This window comes from Rhinopithecus roxellana, chromosome 14 (genome assembly GCF_007565055.1).
Source record: "Rhinopithecus roxellana isolate Shanxi Qingling chromosome 14, ASM756505v1, whole genome shotgun sequence".
In the NCBI taxonomy this organism is placed as follows: domain Eukaryota; kingdom Metazoa; phylum Chordata; class Mammalia; order Primates; family Cercopithecidae; genus Rhinopithecus; species Rhinopithecus roxellana.
This window is the reverse complement of record NC_044562.1, coordinates 2,897,996-2,916,820: the sequence shown is the minus strand read 5'-3', so window position 1 is coordinate 2,916,820 and position 18,825 is coordinate 2,897,996. Positions and strand designations below refer to the sequence as shown.

The 18,825-nt window shown below is 35.7% G+C and overlaps 1 protein-coding gene across 3 annotated transcripts in view; it reads left to right on the top strand.

Moving 5' to 3' along the window:
- The window catches only part of ARHGAP15 (Rho GTPase activating protein 15), a 638,248-nt gene that overhangs the window by 59,439 nt on the left and 559,984 nt on the right, over positions 1 to 18,825 (top strand). For all 3 annotated transcript variants that reach the window (XM_030916186.1, XM_010353830.2, XM_030916185.1), the window contains one exon: positions 16,586 to 16,654. In XM_030916186.1, coding sequence (XP_030772046.1) covers positions 16,586 to 16,654 — 69 coding nt within the window. The remainder of the gene's footprint in view (positions 1 to 16,585; positions 16,655 to 18,825) is intronic.

Here is an 18,825-nt window from a genome sequence, read left to right as displayed (position 1 = left end):
GAATTAGAGAAGGGCTAGAGTCCCCACTTTCCTTCTCCTTTTCCTTTGATCCTGACTGTTTACAGCCCTTAGAAGGTGCATTAGGGAGTGAGTCTTCAATCTAAAGCCTTGAGATCAGAAGGGTATGGCCTCTACTTTAAAAAGGCATTGTTCTGATAAAGAATTCAGGGGTTCTTTTGATGAAAATACTAGCTAACATCAATTGAACACTTATTACACACTGTTTGCCCTTGAAGTCACTTCAGAAGTATTAATCGATGTGATTGCCCCACAACTCTAGGAAATAGAAGCTATTATTGTCTCCACCTTGTAGATGAGGAGACTGAGACACAGAGACGTTAAACGACTTGCCCTAAGCCACGAAGATGAGTGGTGCATGCAATCTTTGAATCTACTAGTTGCTACCATTGTAATTTTGCAAAAAGTTATTCTTTGCTGAATCATACTTACAATTCTTTTTGTATTCCACTTACACTGAAGGATCTGATTGGGAAGTGGGACTTTTCATGATGTAAATTGATGGGTGAGAGCTCTCATTTATTCAATTAGGTGTGAGAATAGCCTGGTCCCTTTCTCTTTCTTTCAACCTTTTGGAAAAAAAGTTTCTTTTTAGAATGTTACATTACATTGTAATCAATATTTATGTTTATGGAAGTTAAACATGAAGTTAAGACATTAGTCTAGAAAGCTTTTGATTCAACATAGCATTTCTCTGACTTCTCCACCTGCCTATTCATCAGTTCCCCTTCCTAGAGGCAACTGCCTTCAACAGCTTTGATTTTTGTTGCTTCTTTTTTGTATTAACCTTTTATTTTTAAATATTGCACATATACTGTTTTCCCTGATTTATCTGTTCTAGGCATTATGCACTTTCTGTTACTATAGTTTAATATCTCGTTTACACCTCCCAGCTTCTTCCCTTCCCTCTATTGTTTCATCATAGCTTTTTACAATTTTTAGTTCAATTACTAATTGACATTATTGTTGTTTTCTAAATATTTCCAACGATGTCAATAATTATATAAACCTAAATTTATTTGTATTCAATTTTCTTGGATGGAGTAAATGATTGACTTCATTTTAAATTCACTTATATTTTATCATAACTATAGCTATTTTTTCCAAAAATATCGACAAAATTGCCAAATTCCTATTTTTTTTGCCAAACACTGAAATATTAAATAATGTAGTGCCTCCTTTTTAAAAAGTTTCTTCCCGTCGTTCTCCATCTTCTTGCTTAATACATCTTGAACTAAAGGCTCTGTTGCCCTAACATGCAGTGCAGAACATGGAACTTCTTGTTGCCATGCTCCTATGTTCCTGTGCCTTATTTTTTTTGTCTATTACTATTATTATTATTTGTCTCCCAGGCTAGAGCACAATGGCATGATCTCAGCTCACTGCAACCTCCACCTTCCAGGTTCAAGTGATTCTTTTGCCTCAGCCTCTTGAGTAGCTGGGATTACAGGTGTGCACCACCACGCCTGGCTAATTTTTTTTTTCTATCTTTTGTAGAGATGGGGTTTCGGGGTTTCATCATATTGGCTAGACTGGTCTCGACCCCCCGACCTTGTGATCCACCCGCATCGGCCTCCCAAAGTGCTGGGATTACAGGCATGAGCCTCGGCGCCCAGCCCCTGTGCTTTATTTCTAATGTATTTTTCCCTTGGTCAAATCCTTCATTTTTACCTAAACACTTCCCCTAGATGTTTCCAAACAAGAATATAGTGGAAATAAACACATTTAGTCCTTCCATATCAGGAAATGTTTCTACTTAATGCTATCATTTGATTGATAATTTAACAAATTATTTAATTATAGGGGGACAATATTTTCTTCTCAAATTTTGAAAGCATTCTTCTAGCCTCCAATCAGTTTCAGAAGAGTCAAATATGATTTTGATTACCAACTTTTTGTTGTAAGTGATTATTCCCCCTTCCTCTCTCTCACACATACACTATTTTTGGAAGATTTTACAATCTTTTCTTAGCCCCCGTGTTCTGTAATATATGGTCCTACTTGTTTGCTTATTGTACTGTGCACTTGATAGTCTCTTTCAATCAGAGGCTCATATCGTAAAATTTGGAGACATTCTCTTGTACTTCATGTTAAATTCTTTTTCCAGCTATTAAAAAAAAAATTGTTCTTTTGGAGTTTTCTATTAGGCAGATGTTGAACTTCCTACTTTATTCTCTGATCTTTTCTTTCTTTTCTCTCTCTCTCTTTTTTTTTTTTTTTTTTTTTTGAGACAGAGTCTCATTCCTCATTGCATCCTCTGCCTCCCAGGTTCAAGCGACTCTCCTGCCTCAGCCTCCCAAATAGCTGGGATTACAGGCACGGGCCACCACACGTGGCTAATTTTTGTATTTTTAGTTAGGATGGGGTTTCACCATGTTGGCCAGGCTGGTCTCGAACTCCTGACCTCAAGTGATCTACCCACCTCAGCCTCCCAAAGTGCCAGGATTACAGGCATGAGCCACCATGCCCGGCTTTGATCTTTTCTTTCTCCTCATGTCTTAGCGTTTCCTGATATTTTTGGGTCACTTACTTTTTCCTCCTGAAATTTACTTGATTTAAAAAATATATTTATATTTTTACTTTCCTAATGCCACTCTCATTTATTATTATTTCTGTTTTTATGAACCCTGTATGTTTTCTTATCCCAATTATAGTGCTAATAGTTTTTGTTTGTTTCTTTCCATCTGTTTCTTGTAATATTTCTGCTTACTTTGAGTTTCTTTCTGTGTTTGCTTATTTTGATATTCTTATTTCATTTCACAACTTTTTCTAAAGACCGTAAGCTTCATGAGAGCAGAGGGTGTTTTATTCAGCACTTGAAACAGTGCATTGCACATATTATTCAATGCTGTTATTCATACAATAAATATTTCCTTAATTATTAGTTGTAAGTTAGTAAGTAGTTAATGTATAATAACTCATACCTGCCTAGTTGCATTTTTAAAAGAGGCATTTAAAATGCTGGTTAAAATTACCTTGTGTTTGGAGCCGGGGCACTGGACTTCTTGACTGACAGTCTTCTGTAAATCAATCACATGATTAAGCCGACTTTTCATTGGGGATATCCAAATTTTAGTGTCTGCAGGACCTGGGAGCCATTTACTTCTGCTAGAGAAGACTCCTCCAAATTTCCAGATGAAGGGATATATTTTTGCCTTTGATGGATCTGGGAGGATGACTGAGGATGGGGACTAAAAGTCTTATTGCTAATGAGGTAGATTTTAATCCCCTAGTTTGCAGTCTCACACTCACCTCTTCCCTCTGCAATGTCAAGTGACTTTGAGTCTAGACTCTAGAAGCTTCCTTGTTTAATCTCGTCTCATGAAGGTCTGGGAGCTATCACCTGACTATTTGCAATGGGTGAGTAAGCCTGGGAGTCTAGCCTTTCTGAATGATGGCTGTTGTAGGCAGTCTTGACCATGTCTTCCAAGGTACCAGGCAGGCACTACCAAGTGATCAACCTCTTGGATATTCTGTAGTGAAAGGCAAATTTGTTAACTTCTTTGTCATTAATACCTTCATCCCCACAACTGCAAAGACAGGTTCTAACTTCTTTTATTTTACAAAGTCATTACAATGCTTTCATATACCTTCTATCTTCTAAAAGTTTCTGAGACATATTATTCTCTTTTGTTTGCATTCACATTCTCTATGAGTTTGTAAACATAACACATTTTGATTATTTTACTGTGATATCAGTAGGATTCCAATAGGTAGGGAAGATTAAGATAGATGATCAATGCACAACTTTCAACTAGAAATCTATCCTAACATCTTTACCTCAGCTAATGTAATATCTATAACAGATCATAACTAAACATTGTTTTCCAGTTTCAGGATTCAACAAATAAAAATTCATAACTACTTTTGAATGAATAGAGTGGTAAACACAAATCTTTAGTCTACTCATCTCCCTGATTTCCGAAGTATTGCTATCATTATTTCACCTTAGATAATGTTCTAAATGGTTATAAAAAAAACCTTATCTGAAACGTGATTAAAATAGAAAATAGGCACTTGATTATATGTAAAATAACAGAGTAAAAGTGTCATAAATATTATTCCATATCTTAATCTGCAAACAATACAATGTAAAGGATAGTGAGCTAACAGGTATTTGTTGAATATCCACTTTGAGAGGCAGTAGGTACAGCATTTGAAAGTTTTGGGGACAGAATGCATGAGGTTTTTAATCAGATGAATCTGGGCTAACCAATAGACTCTGACTCCTACAAACTTTGCAACGTTTTCCCACTTGCCTTAGATTCATCATTGATGCAGCTGAGGCAATGATCATAACTACCTCACAGCACTGATGGAACATGGTACTTGTTAAACACTATTGGCTCTAGAACAAAATAACCTGTGTTTTAATCCCACTTGCTACTTAATAGCTGCTCTCAGTCTAGCTCAACTTCCTTCAACGCTGAATTTAGGTGATGTAGAGGAGTAGATTTTAGTCTTTCAGTTGGTGAGATAATAAGATTTAGATTTAGATAATGAGAGTTTTGACATTAGGCTGATGCTAGAACAGGACAAGACTTGGGAATCATGGGAGGGAAAGATATAGTTTGTGTGAGGCAAATTATTGAAAGTCAGAGGTGAGATTGGGATAGGCAGAATTTGAAGATGATCTTAAGATTCCTGCCTCCTGGTGAACATGCCCTGTATACTCCCATCTCCTTGTGTGTTTGAAGGTTTTTCTAATAAAATGCATTCAAATGTCTTAGAAGAAAATGGTTAGAATTTCTTTTCAAGGAAAGAAATAAATCATTTCAAAAGAGTTTATAGAAGCATGAAAGAATTTCATAAATATATTGGTTTAATGATAATTATCAATTTGCTAGAATGTATTTACCCATTTACTGGGTAATACATTCGTATTTCAGCTGAAAGACGAATAATACAGTTGGTATGGGGAAGATCATAATTATGAAGGCTTACCGGGTGCTCTAAGCTATATATGTATTAATTTTTAAATTTCTTTTACAATCTTATGAGGTATAAGTACTATACCATGTCATATTTTGATAAAATAGAAGTACCAAGAGGTTAAATAATTCATTCAGAGGATAAATGATAATAGAATATAAGACAGTCTAAAACAATTATACACATAATTATAATTAGCAGAAATGTATCTATAACTATATTCATATCTGTATCTATCTATCTATCTATCTATCTATCTATCTATCTATCTATCTATAAATATATACATTTTTTTGAGATGGAGTCTCGCTCTTGTCACCAGGCTGGAGTGCAGAGGTGTGATCTCAGCTCACAGCAATCTCTGCCTCCCGGGTTCAAGCGATTCTCCTGCCTCAGCCTCCCAAGTAGCTGGGACTACAGGTGGGCGTCACCACGCCCAGCTGATTTTTGTATTTTTAGTAGAGACGGTGTTTCACCATGTTGGCCAGGGTGGTCTCCATCTTTTGACCTCATGATCTGCCCACCTGGGCCTCCCAAAGTGCTGGGATTACAGGAGTGAGCCACCATACCGGCCTACCTATCTGTATTATTATTTCCAATCAAAAGGTCAGGTTTTTTTTCTGTAGAAGAGGAACCTAAGCTCCAAGTATTATATATGCTACACAGGTCAAAGAACTAGTATCCAAAGTAGGATCAGTTATTTCAATTAAAGACTCATTGTGGGGGGTCATTTTGAAAATTCAATCTTATTTCAGTAAGAGTAGATGTCAAAGCTCCTAAGAGAAATTATGGAAGTCCACTTGGAAAAGGCTTGCAACTGACTTGGTTCATATTTTAAAAAGAATGATGAATATGTTTCTAACAAGGTATCTTAGGGTAAAGCTATTGAGGTTTGTGGTGAATTCAAATAAATAATAGGTCACATATATAAAGAGGTACAATATAAAAGTTGAAAGGCCAATTCCAATATGGTGTTATACACTATGCTAAGTATTGCAGATTTAAAGATGAATAAAACATGCCCCTTGCCCTCAAGAGTCCCCTGATAGGACATCTGCTTTTCTTCGTTTTCAAGAAATTAGTTTTATGTGATTCTTACTGTTACAACCTTGGGATGTGACAAGTTGTGAGAGAAATGATTTATCAGGGAACTTTGATAGCTAAATCATATCACAGTGATCAGATTAATGAATTTTAGATCAATCTACTCATTCTTTTTTCTATTTTCACCAGAAACTCCTGAGCTAACTCCCAATTTAGCTTCAAATAATATTTTTTCAACTATTACTGATTTACCTCTTCTTTGACTAGTTCTCTTTTAGAATACATCTAAGTAAGTGGTGCTAACCTGGAGGTAAATGAAGGACCCATCTTTTATAAAAATGTGCTGCCTTGAAGAATTTCTTTGACAGAAAAAAACGGCAGACTTTCTCTTTTAAACCGTATGTTCTTACATTTCTGATATCTGGAATCAACAGCTTGCCAGAAACATTTCCAATCAAAAGCCAGACTAACCCATAAAGGTGTCCAGAGAAGTCTGTTCTGATTACTGAAGATGTTGAACTAGTCTTGACTTCAAACAGTAGATATTTCTACACTTTAGTGGTATATGACAGCTCTATTCATTCCACAATGTCAAATTCTTTGGTTTTGGCCATTGGGTATTTATGCACTTCTGGCTAGGGAAGCAGAGAAGCCTAATTTGATTCTGGAGCCAAAAGATTTTAGGCCCTGTTCCTTTGGAACTTGGACTGGAGAATGTTGGCACTGTATAAAGACTAGGACAGATCAAGTAGTCACACATAACTAACTGACTCAACAGAGCATATTCAGAGAGAAAGATCATGCCTACACATTGGATAACCATTCTCCAAGGCAGACTGACAACACCCTGAATTCAATCACCCTTAAATAAACACACAAGGAAAGCACGGCTTTAACATACCTTCCGGCACAGCTCTCCAATACTGCCTGATTGGGTTTAGTGCCATAGGCCAGGCTGCAGATGCAGCCATTACTGTTGTTCTTACTTATGTCTGTCTGCTGTCTGCTAACAAGCATTCATATGCTTTGGATCATTAAAGTCACAACCTCCTATGCCAATCTATTCCTCTCCATGGGTTTGCTGTAGATTAGAAAGAGAGACGCTATTTCTGTTTCTTTTTCTTTCCATTAAGACCTCCAGTCAGGGTTATTTCTGAGGTCTGAATATCATAGCTTGCACCCTTGCCCTCATTGAACATATAAATTGTGCTCCCATTAAGCTTGTTCTTTTTGCTTGATTTATTTCCCTTGCTGTTGTATGTGCCTTTTCAATGCAAGGCAAATGATTTGTGCTGGAACTGCAACAGACAAAAGTGCTGTAACTTAAGCTGCTTCCTGATGCCACTGCTATCTATGAGAGGTCTGCTGTACTTACACCCATGGTAAATATCTTCTGACAGACTCCAGGTGGTCAGGATTTTCACAATCCAACCCATTTCAGTGTTAGCACTTGTCATGTGGGGCTCTGTGAATTCTCCCCTTTCATCTTACTGTTGGTGGCAGGTTGGATACATTTGGACATACCGTACAAGGCCACATGTGTCCACAGGTATAATCGAAGGTGGAGAAACACAAGTTTCTCTTTCAGGGAAGCACAGAGGACAGATATTGTACAGAGAAAAAAAGAAAAAAAATTTGTCACTTGTAGTATTATGCAGGCTGCCCATCTAAACCCATCATTGCCTGGCACCTACACACTAAGGGCAAGAATCCAGCCAACTTGTGAGTGGGCACCATGCCATTTGAGCAGATGGGCATGGAAGTCGGCAGCCAGTAGACCATGTATGTGCATCAACGGTGGGTGTTGAGGGCATGATTCCCAGAGGAGAATGTCCTAACAGCTGTCTGGCCTGAGCCAACATACTTACGACCAAGGAAAAGTGCCATCCTTCAATCCTGCTGAGTTGGATTAACCTTCAGAACTAAATCTGCTTTTTCGGCAGCAGAAGGTGAGTTTAGGGTCTCTGAAAACCTCAAAGAACAAGTGAAGAAAGGAAACTGGGAGGATACAGTTATTTGCTATTGACTAAAGATACTGAGGACATTCAATATGCTTATTTTAAATCTTTGACTGAGAACCTGTGAATTCTTGAAAGAATGTTATAATTGTTCAAAGTTTGGCTTCCCACAATACTGTTAGAAGTGACCTTCCAACACAGGCAGAACATTTTCAGTGAGTTAACACTTTTCCACCTTTGCATTAAGAAATAGTGATGTATGCAGAAAGGTGTCAGTGGACTACTGACAGCTGACTGTGGGTAGATAACTTTGTCAAACTTGACATATCATGGATTAAATTAGATATATTGTGGGTCAGAACTTTCATAAAAGAGAATTTCTTCTTCAGTGATGGAACATACACTTGAAGAAGTAAGAAGTAAACTTCCTATTTCAACCAAAGCCTTTCTGGGCAATGAAAGAAACATTTATATTTGAGACTGAAAATTAAGCCTGATTCTAATTTAAGAATTTCCAGACAGTTAAACATCATTAAATTAGATAGAAATTGTTTCTTTCAAACATAGCCAATGGTGATTTGACAATGATTTGTTTTATTTGGTTAGCAATAGGTAGATAATTTTAGCATTCAGATCCTTAATTATTTTCTATGTTGTTTTCTTATGAGGTGTTTGTGAGGTAGTTCTTGGTATTGTATTCTGTTGTCTTAAATCTTTTATTTTAAATATAACATATGACTTGAGTTGTGGAGACAATGTCAGTTTGGTTCAAGATTACCCACCTACATTTTCTTAATCTACTCCCTAAACTATTTCATTTTGTTTATATCAAGAGAATAAGTGCTTATATTATTGGGGGTGAAAGAGATGAATAAGTTATTTTATCTGCTAATGGCAGGAACTATAGCTTTGGCTTTGATGAATTATATAATGTCTTAGATCTAATACCATTAGTAATACTATGAGTAGAATAAAATGTTTATATGTCTATTTTGGCCCTGAGTTTCTCATTGTACCAATTTAGAAATTCATGACTAAAAAATAAGTGATTCTACAGAGAAAAACCAAGAAAATTACATTATCCAGGCATCTCTGAGTTTCTTGGCTCTGGTGCTTCTTATCTTAAAAGCCGATTTGAAGGCTAAAATTGTGGTATGTCCAGGTTCCATATGAATGACCCCTCTCAGTCTGAGAAAACTTCTAGAGAGAAACAATCTAGTGAAAATATACAAAAAAGATAGGGGAAAGCTAAAGGGAATGGTATTCAGCAATAAGCAAGAAAATGTGTGTATTATCTATAATTTTTATTTAAATAGTAAGGTCACGAGGCAGTTTGATTTTCTTTGTGGAACACATGTGTTTTGGACTAAATAAAGCAGAGAAAGAATATTAAGGAGTTGGAATAATTTTAGCAAACTCTTCCCGTTGGCTGTCTGGGATATAGGAAAATGTGGTTGAAGCTGACTTTAATTCAGCTAGACTTACCCCAGGAGTGAGAGGCTGGTGGGTATTGCAGGTGACGCAGATGTTTACCAAAAAAAATCCACACATTTTTGAAAAGCTGATAAACTTTTATTTGTCCTCAAGAAGGTTTTTGAATCATTTCCTTTCATTTTGTGCAGGGGATAAAAAAGAAAACAAGAGAGTGTCAGATTTCTGACTGACAATAACATACAATCAAAAGAGGCTTAGGGAAGAGCCCCGCTCCCCCCAAAAAAGAGAGAACATTTGTTTCTGGATGTCCACTATGGCAATTGAATGATATTGTGGGCAGATGGAGGAAAGTGGAAATGTGAAACAGTTTACTTATCATACATTAATAAGGAACAAAACAGAAAAATTGGGTCTTTCTTTGGTTTATGATATTTGCTCCCATTAGGATTATGAAAAGATGCATTTAGATAGTGTTAGAATAATTGTGGGACATGGATAAATTTTATATGTGTTCACAAATAGTTAAAATTAGAAGATTAACTGTAAAGAAAAAAAAAAGCTTCACTAACTTTCCTTAATTTCTGATTGTAATAGCTTTAAGAAATAGAATTTGGCAAAATAAATGAAGATTTGAATGTAAGAATTGGGATACACCAAAAAAACTTTTGAGAAGCTGTAAAGATAAAAACTAAACTTAACCACGGATTTATTTCTGCTTTTCATCCAAGTATCCAGGGACGTTGCTAATGGGAGGTACGCCTCAGAAACGTACATGTCTGTGAAAATGTTGGAACAAACTAATGCTTTTCTTCAAGTGATTTTATTTCAATTCTAAGCCACAAGATATAAACTTTCATCAAAAATGGTAATCTATTTAAAATCAGAGCTGTGTGGAATGTTTCATGTTTATGTATAACTTTCATAGTAGACCCTCCTACACAAGGAAAATAATATGCCCAAATTCTGTTATTTTTACAGTGTGTAATATATCACATACTAATCCCGCCCATCAGTTTCATATCCTTTAAATAGATATAAATGAAAAAGGAATGGAAGAAAAAATGACACTTTGAAAAACTGACTTTTTAATTCCTCTTTTTGGAGAAAAAGATATCTGAAAAACTTAATTATGATCTATATCCTAACAAGAACAAAGAGGAATTTGAAGGAAAATAGGTATTATATATTCAGAATACTATCTTTTTCCATTTTGCTTTGCACAATTAGAAAGCTAAGTACCTGGGGAGGGGAAGAACAGAAGTAGAAAGGGAGAGAGTGGTGGGTGGTGATAAATAAGGAAAAACACAGATTTTCAGTAATACTAGGTTCAAAATAATCCAAGTCAGAAGAAATTTATATTTCAAGTTTTTTCAATGGTAGTTACAAATCATTCCTATTTGCAGGACGTGATAATTCAATAGGAAATAGCGCCATTGAAAACAAGATTGCCCACATGCAGTAAAAGATAAGGTCGGACTTCTTTTTCTCCCCAAAAGAAGGGTTACCATCAGTTCAAACATTTATTAGGAAAACTCAGTTACTTAATATGCAGAATATTGTAATAAAAATAATTTAAGACATAGTTATGCCACCTTGAATGAAACTCTTAATAAACAGTTCAGAGAAACAGAATTGTCAGGGCCCCCTCTCTTTTTATAAAATATTGCAAGTAAGTTAAGAGGTAGAAATTCACAAAATTTTTCAAATGGGAATTTTAGCATGATATTGAAACCAACATTCCATCATTTATAAATGTAAGTACTAGCAAAATAAATGAGGCTGTTAACATTTAATTATGCAATAGACATATATACATGTCCGCTTCTGTTTAGAGGGGGGGGGCTTACATATTATATAAAAACACTTGGAAACAAAATAAAAGAGACTAATATAAAAATAATACATTAAAGCTTCTCAGAAGCTTTACAAAAATGCTTCTGTTTTTGAGAGAAAATAATTTATTGAAATAAAGTTGTATCAAGCTACTGCTAATATTATTCTTCTATTCAAGTTTTCAAAATTCAATGATTAATGAACAATTCTAGCAAAAGTGAAAAGGACTGAAGACCAAATGTTGGAACCCTCCTTTGTCTGCATTCTGAAACTTAATCTAAGCAACTTGAAGAATAAAATGTAGGGTTTTGATATCAGATACGTTTAAAAAGTTCTGAGATTGTTGAGGAAGGCTTTAAACTACTGTTTAAAATGAAATTCTCTCTGCACTACTGGTAGTAGAGATTTTATAACATAAGCAAGTATATTTTGATCACCTACTATTAGAAATTACTGACATATGGATGTACTAAATGTGAAATGTTTTCTGGGTAGAAATAAATGGTTCATAAGGACATCTAAAGTTTCAAGCTGGAATATTTGTCAAGAGTGTGTCCCATAATAACTATAAAATTATCAGATAATAATAAGCTATTAATCAATATCTATATAAGTACTATAACATTTTCTGTTATTTGTACTATGGCTTAGGAGAGACTTTTTTCCCTTCAAACTTACTTGATGAGATTTTGGTTGACCCAAGTTTTCTTTATAATTATTATTTCAATTAAGTATATTATGTAAAGACATCCTGAAATATCCTAATTTTTCCTGATATCCATGCAAACCAATTAAGCCATTTTGGATCCAGAATTTCCTAAATCATACGTCTCAGTCAACATAATCTGATTTGGAGTGATCACATATTTCTTGGCCTAATGCTTTACTGAGAACAACATTAAAGCAAAGACAGGTGATGAAAGCTCTCTTTTTTCAACATCTTCATAACCTGGTTGAAAATGATAGATTGGCAAGTTTATTGATTTAGGAATGATCAGCAATATTATTTTCCCTAAAGGAGTATTAAGATGATTCATAACAGATTTGAAACCTGATTTCTAGCATCCTGTATAAATGTGTACAAATTTATAAGTCTGACTCTAAATTTCTACCTTAGAAATAGCCTTTTATGCACAGGGAGGGTCTCAACTTTGAAGCTCCCCAAGAATTTAGTGACTGCTCACACACACACACACACAGACACTTACATTGCTGGAGAAACAATAAAGTGTCATAGTTGAGCTTATTCTTAGATCTCAGTTAAAATACCACCTATGCCTTTCATTAGCTATGGATTTTCAAAGTTACTTAAACTGTATTTACACTTCGATACTTATAAAAATGGTTAGTATTATTAACCTTTTCAGGTTTGGGTGAGAATTAAACATGCTAATAAATGCAAAACATATAGAACCATGCCTGGCAGACAATAAGTACTCAATAAATGTTAGCATACAATATTATGTTTGTATACATTTCTCAATTTGCATTCTTATTTGTACCATGGACTCAACAGGCCCCTTCAAAGGTGAAATAAGTATGTGTTCAGTTTCTATTTTGAGTCTTCTGATTTAAATTTGTTTCCCAAACTGTAGTCATTCACTTACTATGTTTGTGAGTTTTTTCCATATTTCATACCATAAATTACTTATTTAACTATATTATTTAAACTTAAATAGCTTTATTTTAAAATAAAATATATTCATATCACTAGTAAATGGTTTTGGTGTGATACATTTTTCTATGAAACCTTAGGGTTTTATAATTCATTACAATGAAAACACTCATCAGTTAAAATAATCTCTCATGCCCCTAATAATATGTACACCACACATTTCCAAGCATTACCTTAAACAAAAGCTTTCTATAGGTGAGTGGAGGGGAATATTTACAGACAATATTTAGAGCCCATAAGAATTTAGTAGTGGTCAGATGAAAGAGGGCGTGGAGTTAGCCATAGAATAAATGGTCCAACTGACATAGTTAAAGGCCAAGTGCCCACTCATCAATGTTGTGGAGACATTTACTTGCTACATCTCTAACACTTAAAACTTGAGATTCTTTACTTTCCAGGAGAATTACTTTTGCCCTAAGACTGGAAATCTAGCTGGGTTTTAAGGAAATAGAACAAAAAAACTCCTTCCATCTTGGAACTCTTCCACTCTTGAAAGTTAAATATACGACATATGTATGAAATTTTCAGTGGAGAGTATAAATCTTAGTATAATGAGTAGTAATTAAGAGTAGTACATTCTAAATGTATAGCAAGATAAAATAAATTTCTGCTTTTAAAGAGGTTTAGATACTAAATGCATATGTTCTTCCACTCCTGAGAAGAAGCTGAAGTATAGTGGATAATTAATAAGTCTGAATTTTGGGTTTCTAGGATCACTCCCATTAACTAAGTAGTCTGCCCTCAGTTTCCTTATGCATAAGACCTTTCATTTAGACGTTAACTGAGCATCAATTATGGGTAACATATTTAAGGTAATGCTAGCAGCTGTAAAATCCTCTAAAATAGATGGAAGTTCCAAAAAATAGAAGCTTATTCTCACTTATGTAACAGTTAGATGAAAGTTTTCTGCAGGAACTCCCTCTGCAACTTTTCTCTTAAATATAAAATTATTCCACAATAAAAATTTACTAAAGAAAACAAAGTGAGTTTTACTAGCCTATGTATGGTTTTCCCCACGTGGTGATTCAGAGTCCAAACTCCTTCCATCTTGCATCTTCATCCCTCCGTAGGGCCTTGTTCATTGTTTTCCCAGCCAGGGTATGAGGAAAGAGAGGACATGGAGGGGAAACACTTGCTGGTTAATAGCCTTAGCCAGGGAGTGGCTGGCATTGTTTCTGCTCACATCCGTTGGTCTGAACTAGTCACATGGCCACTCCAAACTGCAAGGCAGGCTGCGAAATGTAGCATCTAGAAAAGAGGATGAAATTTTGGTGAACAGCCAGCCTGCCGTTCAGCCCTCCCTATCCTTCACCATATAGCCATTTATACCTGTTTCCCAGCACTTAGCAATCCATCCATCCACCTCCCTGAAGGACACAGCCTAAAGTCCTATCCAGTTACAGCATCAAACTCAAGTTTCAGAATCTCTAGTGATAAACAGCTCTTTCCGTAAAGTCCAGGTTTTACGGGAGGAGTGGGGAGACAGCACAGATAAGTGATTTAGAGCTTGAGATATAAGTTCTCTCTACCACTTTCCCCACTGCATCAAATAGACAACAATGGAGCAATAACTTGGTACCTGGGAAAAACAAACAAAAACCTTTCTCATTTGTAAAAGAAAAAATAGGTAAACAGCCAACAGTCACTGGATCAAAATGATAATTAAATCCTACTGGTCAGACTCCGTGAGACAACTTCCCTGGAAGTCGAGACAGTCCCCGGCTCTCCTTTCTGAAATTCCCCATGGCCACTGTTCTCCAGGGTTTCTCACCCTGCTTTCTGAAGTCTCTTCCTTCTCAATTATCTCCCATAGGCCACCTGTGAAGCGAACATTAGGGAGAATTATCTCCTTAGATTTTTACTTTCTTCATAACCCAGTTTTCATAGAGCAAATGTGGGGCCCCAGAGTTGTATAGAGTCATAGAGTTTTTAGGTCCGGATTTTGATTTTTTTTTTTTTTTGGTAAAACAATTCTCTCAAAATCTTCACAGACATTGATCTAATTCCTTCAGTCAGTTGTATGTGCCAGTAACCAGAACTAAAAACAATAAAGTCCTTTCCTAGACATAGTACTCAGGCCTGCTTTATTTCTTTAATTTCTTACACGGCCCTCTCTCCCTCTTTCTCTCTCTCTTTCTCATCCTCCTCATGCCCCTTCTTCCTTCCTTCTCTCTCTCTCCATGTAAATATGAAACAATATTAATGAGAGCTTCTGATTAAATTATAAAACAGTATAAGATTTGATTGTAAATTATCTTTCTCTTTTTGTTTCATTGTAGAATCTGTCTCTCATACTTCTTCAGGGGAAAGAACATTAAGATTTCTTTTAATTTGTTCCAAAAGCACATAAAGAAAGTGTGATTTTTGAGTATTTAAACACATCTGGTTAATAATAGAAGACATGAGAGTTAATAGAACATTGATTATGAAAAAACTGAGCTCACATCATCAACAAAAAACATTTCAATATGAAATATTTTGTCCTAGTTACAAATCACCTTGAAACATAGAGGTGTGAAACAATGTTTTTATCATGCTTAGAGTCTGGCCAAAAATTCAGATGAAGCACAGCAAGAATAGCTTGTTTCTACCCGACAATATATTTGAGGCCTCTTCTGGGAAGTTTGAAGGTTGGGGGAAACTCAGTGGCCAAAAGGCAATCACTGGGAGTTCTTTTTTTAATTTAATTTTTTTTTTTTAGAGTGGGATCTCACTCTGTTGGCTGGAGTGCAGTTGTATTGATCATAACTTACTGCAGCCTCGAAATCCTGGCTCAAGTGATTCTCCCACTTGAGCCTCTGGGGTAGCTAGAGACTGACTATAGGTATGTGCCACCATGCCTAGCTAATTAAAAAAAAATTTTTTTTTTTTTTGTAGAGTTGGAGTCTCACTATGTTGCCCAGGCTAAGGCTCTTTTTAAATTTAATGTTCCATTTTTTAATTATTAGGGGTACATAATGGGTATATATATGTATGGAGTAGTGTGATGTTTTAACACGGTCTACAATATGTAATAATCAAATCAGGATAATTGGGGTATTCATTAACCTGAGCATTTATCATTTCTTACTTCACATGTTCTCACTCAGTTGGGGGAGCTATAAAACAATTGATATCATAGAGATAGGGAATAGAATGATGATCACCAGAGCCTGTGAAGGGTAGAGGACAAGCTTAGTGGTTGATGCTGGCCGTCTGCTGGAACCTGAGCCTTTCTATCAATTGGAAACCTATAAGGCTTTCCATGTGCTCACTCTGTGGGTGTGATTTGGGTTTCCTCCAACATATTTTCCAAGAGTGAGGGTTCTCAGAGGACACAGGAGAATGTATGACATTTTTGTTTTCCAATCTTTGAAGTCATAGAGTGGAACTTCTGCTGTACTTTTTGATTGAAGCAGGCATAAGTTCTGCCCAGGTTAACATGAGAGAACACAGACTCCAACATTTGAAGGAAAGGGGTGTCAAGGTTACATGGTAAGAAGAGAATTGGGTTTGAGATGTGGTTGCAGCCAGCCATCTTTGAGTACATATTTTATTCAATTTAGTCAATGTCCAAAACATTTACTTCTCATTTTATGTCTACTTAATTCACATACTTGAATAACGCTGAATAGGTTATTTTTATGTGTATTCTTACTAAATTCTATTAAGAAAAATTATGTAGTAATATCCAATGTCAATATATTTGCAGATATCCCGACACAGAAGGAATCATTCACAGCATATCTTGAAAGATGTCATTCCTCCACTGGAACAGTTGGTGAGTGGTTAAGTCATTATATTCTTCATCTACTGATACAAAATAAATTACCACAAAACTCAGCAACTTAGAACACCATAGGTTATTATCTCATTTTTCTGTGGATCAGGAATTGGGGCATCATTTAGTAGCGGGATCTAGCTTGGAGTCTCTCAAAATGTTGCAACAAAAGTGTCAGCCAGAATTGGGATCTCATCTGAAGGCTTGTGTGGGGAAGGGCTGCTTTCAAGCTCACTTATGTGGTTGTTAGCTGGGTTCAGTTCTTCCAGGAATGTTGGCCAAAGGCTGTTCTTATTTCTTTGGCATGTAGATTTCTCCAAAATAACAGCTTGTGTTTTCAAAGCATCCAAGATGAGAAGTAAAGAGGGAGAGTTTGCTAGCAAGATGGAAGTCAAAATCTCTTGTAACCTAATTGTAAAAGCAATATGTCATCACCTTTGCCACATTCTTTTGGTTAAAAGTAAGTCATTAAGTCTAGTTCACACAAGGGGAGAGGATTACAAAAGGATGTGAATAATAGGAACCAGAGACTACAGGGGGCTTATTGTAAATGTTGATAGTTTTTTTTGTTATTGTTGTTCTTGTCTTCAAAAACAATTAATAGACTCAGCATCCATAAGATGCTTCCATAAGACTCATTTTTTTGTGTATTGTTGTATCCTAGTGGGTAAAAGAGTACCTGAAATGTTATAAATAACATAAATGAATAAAGTATTATAGATATCTTAAAAACACATAAGACTAACCTTTCTGATATGTTTTGATACTTCTTTCTTTTAATGACCTCTTTTTCGATAAATACAATATGCTTTTCCTCTATACTCACTCGACTTGTCTTTCCTGCTATATTTCATATTGGTCAATATGCTTCCAGTCTTATTGGCTTACAGGATATTGCACCATGATGACTGTATTCCTGTCTATCTCTAGCTATTCCATCCCTGCTGTCTTTGGGATGTCCCATCCTCAGCACTAAAAATAATTTCTTTTTTTGCTTCAGTGTTCCTGTTTTCTATTACTTTTCATGTTCCAGATCCCACATCCTCACTCCAACTATTTCTCCTCACTCTGCTTTACTTTAGGATAAGAATTTCTCAAAATAATTATCTACATTTGCTAATTCTAATTTCTGCCCTTCCTTTGTCTCTTGAACCAACTCTATTTAGGCTTTTATCTCAATCATTCACCTCTTATCCAGGTCACCGATTACCTCCATGTTGTTAAATCCATCAGTAACTTCTCAATTATCTCTTCAGTAGGTCTATCTGAGCATTTAACCCAATTGATAGCTCTCTTCTTGAATCAATTGCCTATTGGGTACCATGCTCACTATTTGGGTGATGGGTACACTGGAAGCCCAACTCCCACCAGTATGCAGTATATCCATGTAACAAATAAGCACATATATCCCCTGAATCTAAATTATTTATTAAAAAGAAACATTTTCCTATCATGGCTACCAGTAAACCACTTTCTCATGACTCTCCAATTAGCTGGAGAGCCACCTCTTTTCAATCCCTTTACTGGTCCCTCTTCATTTTGGAACTCAGTTTTTATTTTTTCTCTCTATAATCATTCCCTAGGGCATCTCATTTAGTGTTGTAGCTTTACAGACCATGTAACACTAGCCACTTTTAAATTTCTATTTCCAGCATGGACCACAGCTTTGAACTTCAGTACTATGAATTCTGGCATTTTTACACACAATTCTAATATACATCCTAAACGCAGTATATCTGAAACTGATGCCGTTTTTTGCCCAAACGAGTTCTCCATTTCACAAGTCTCCTCCATTTCACAAGATGCTAACTTCGTTCCTCCAGGTGCTTCAGTCAAAACACTAACAGTCATCTTCCCTTGTTTCTGTTGTAACATAAATGAACATCAAAGAAACCAGTTTGCTCTACTTCAAAATATATCCAGAATCAGTTCATTTCTAACCACCATTACTATCATCTGTCACCCAGTTTGTTGAAATAGTCTCCCTGTTTACCCACTTCCACTTTCTACTGTTTATTTTCAACACAACAGTGGGAGTGATCCTGTTAAAACGTAAATTAGATTATGTTACTTAGATTAGTTAGTTTATTACTACAACAGATACCATAGGCAAGGTGGCTTTTAAACAACAGAAATTTGTTTTTCATAGATATAGAGGCTGGAAGTCCAAG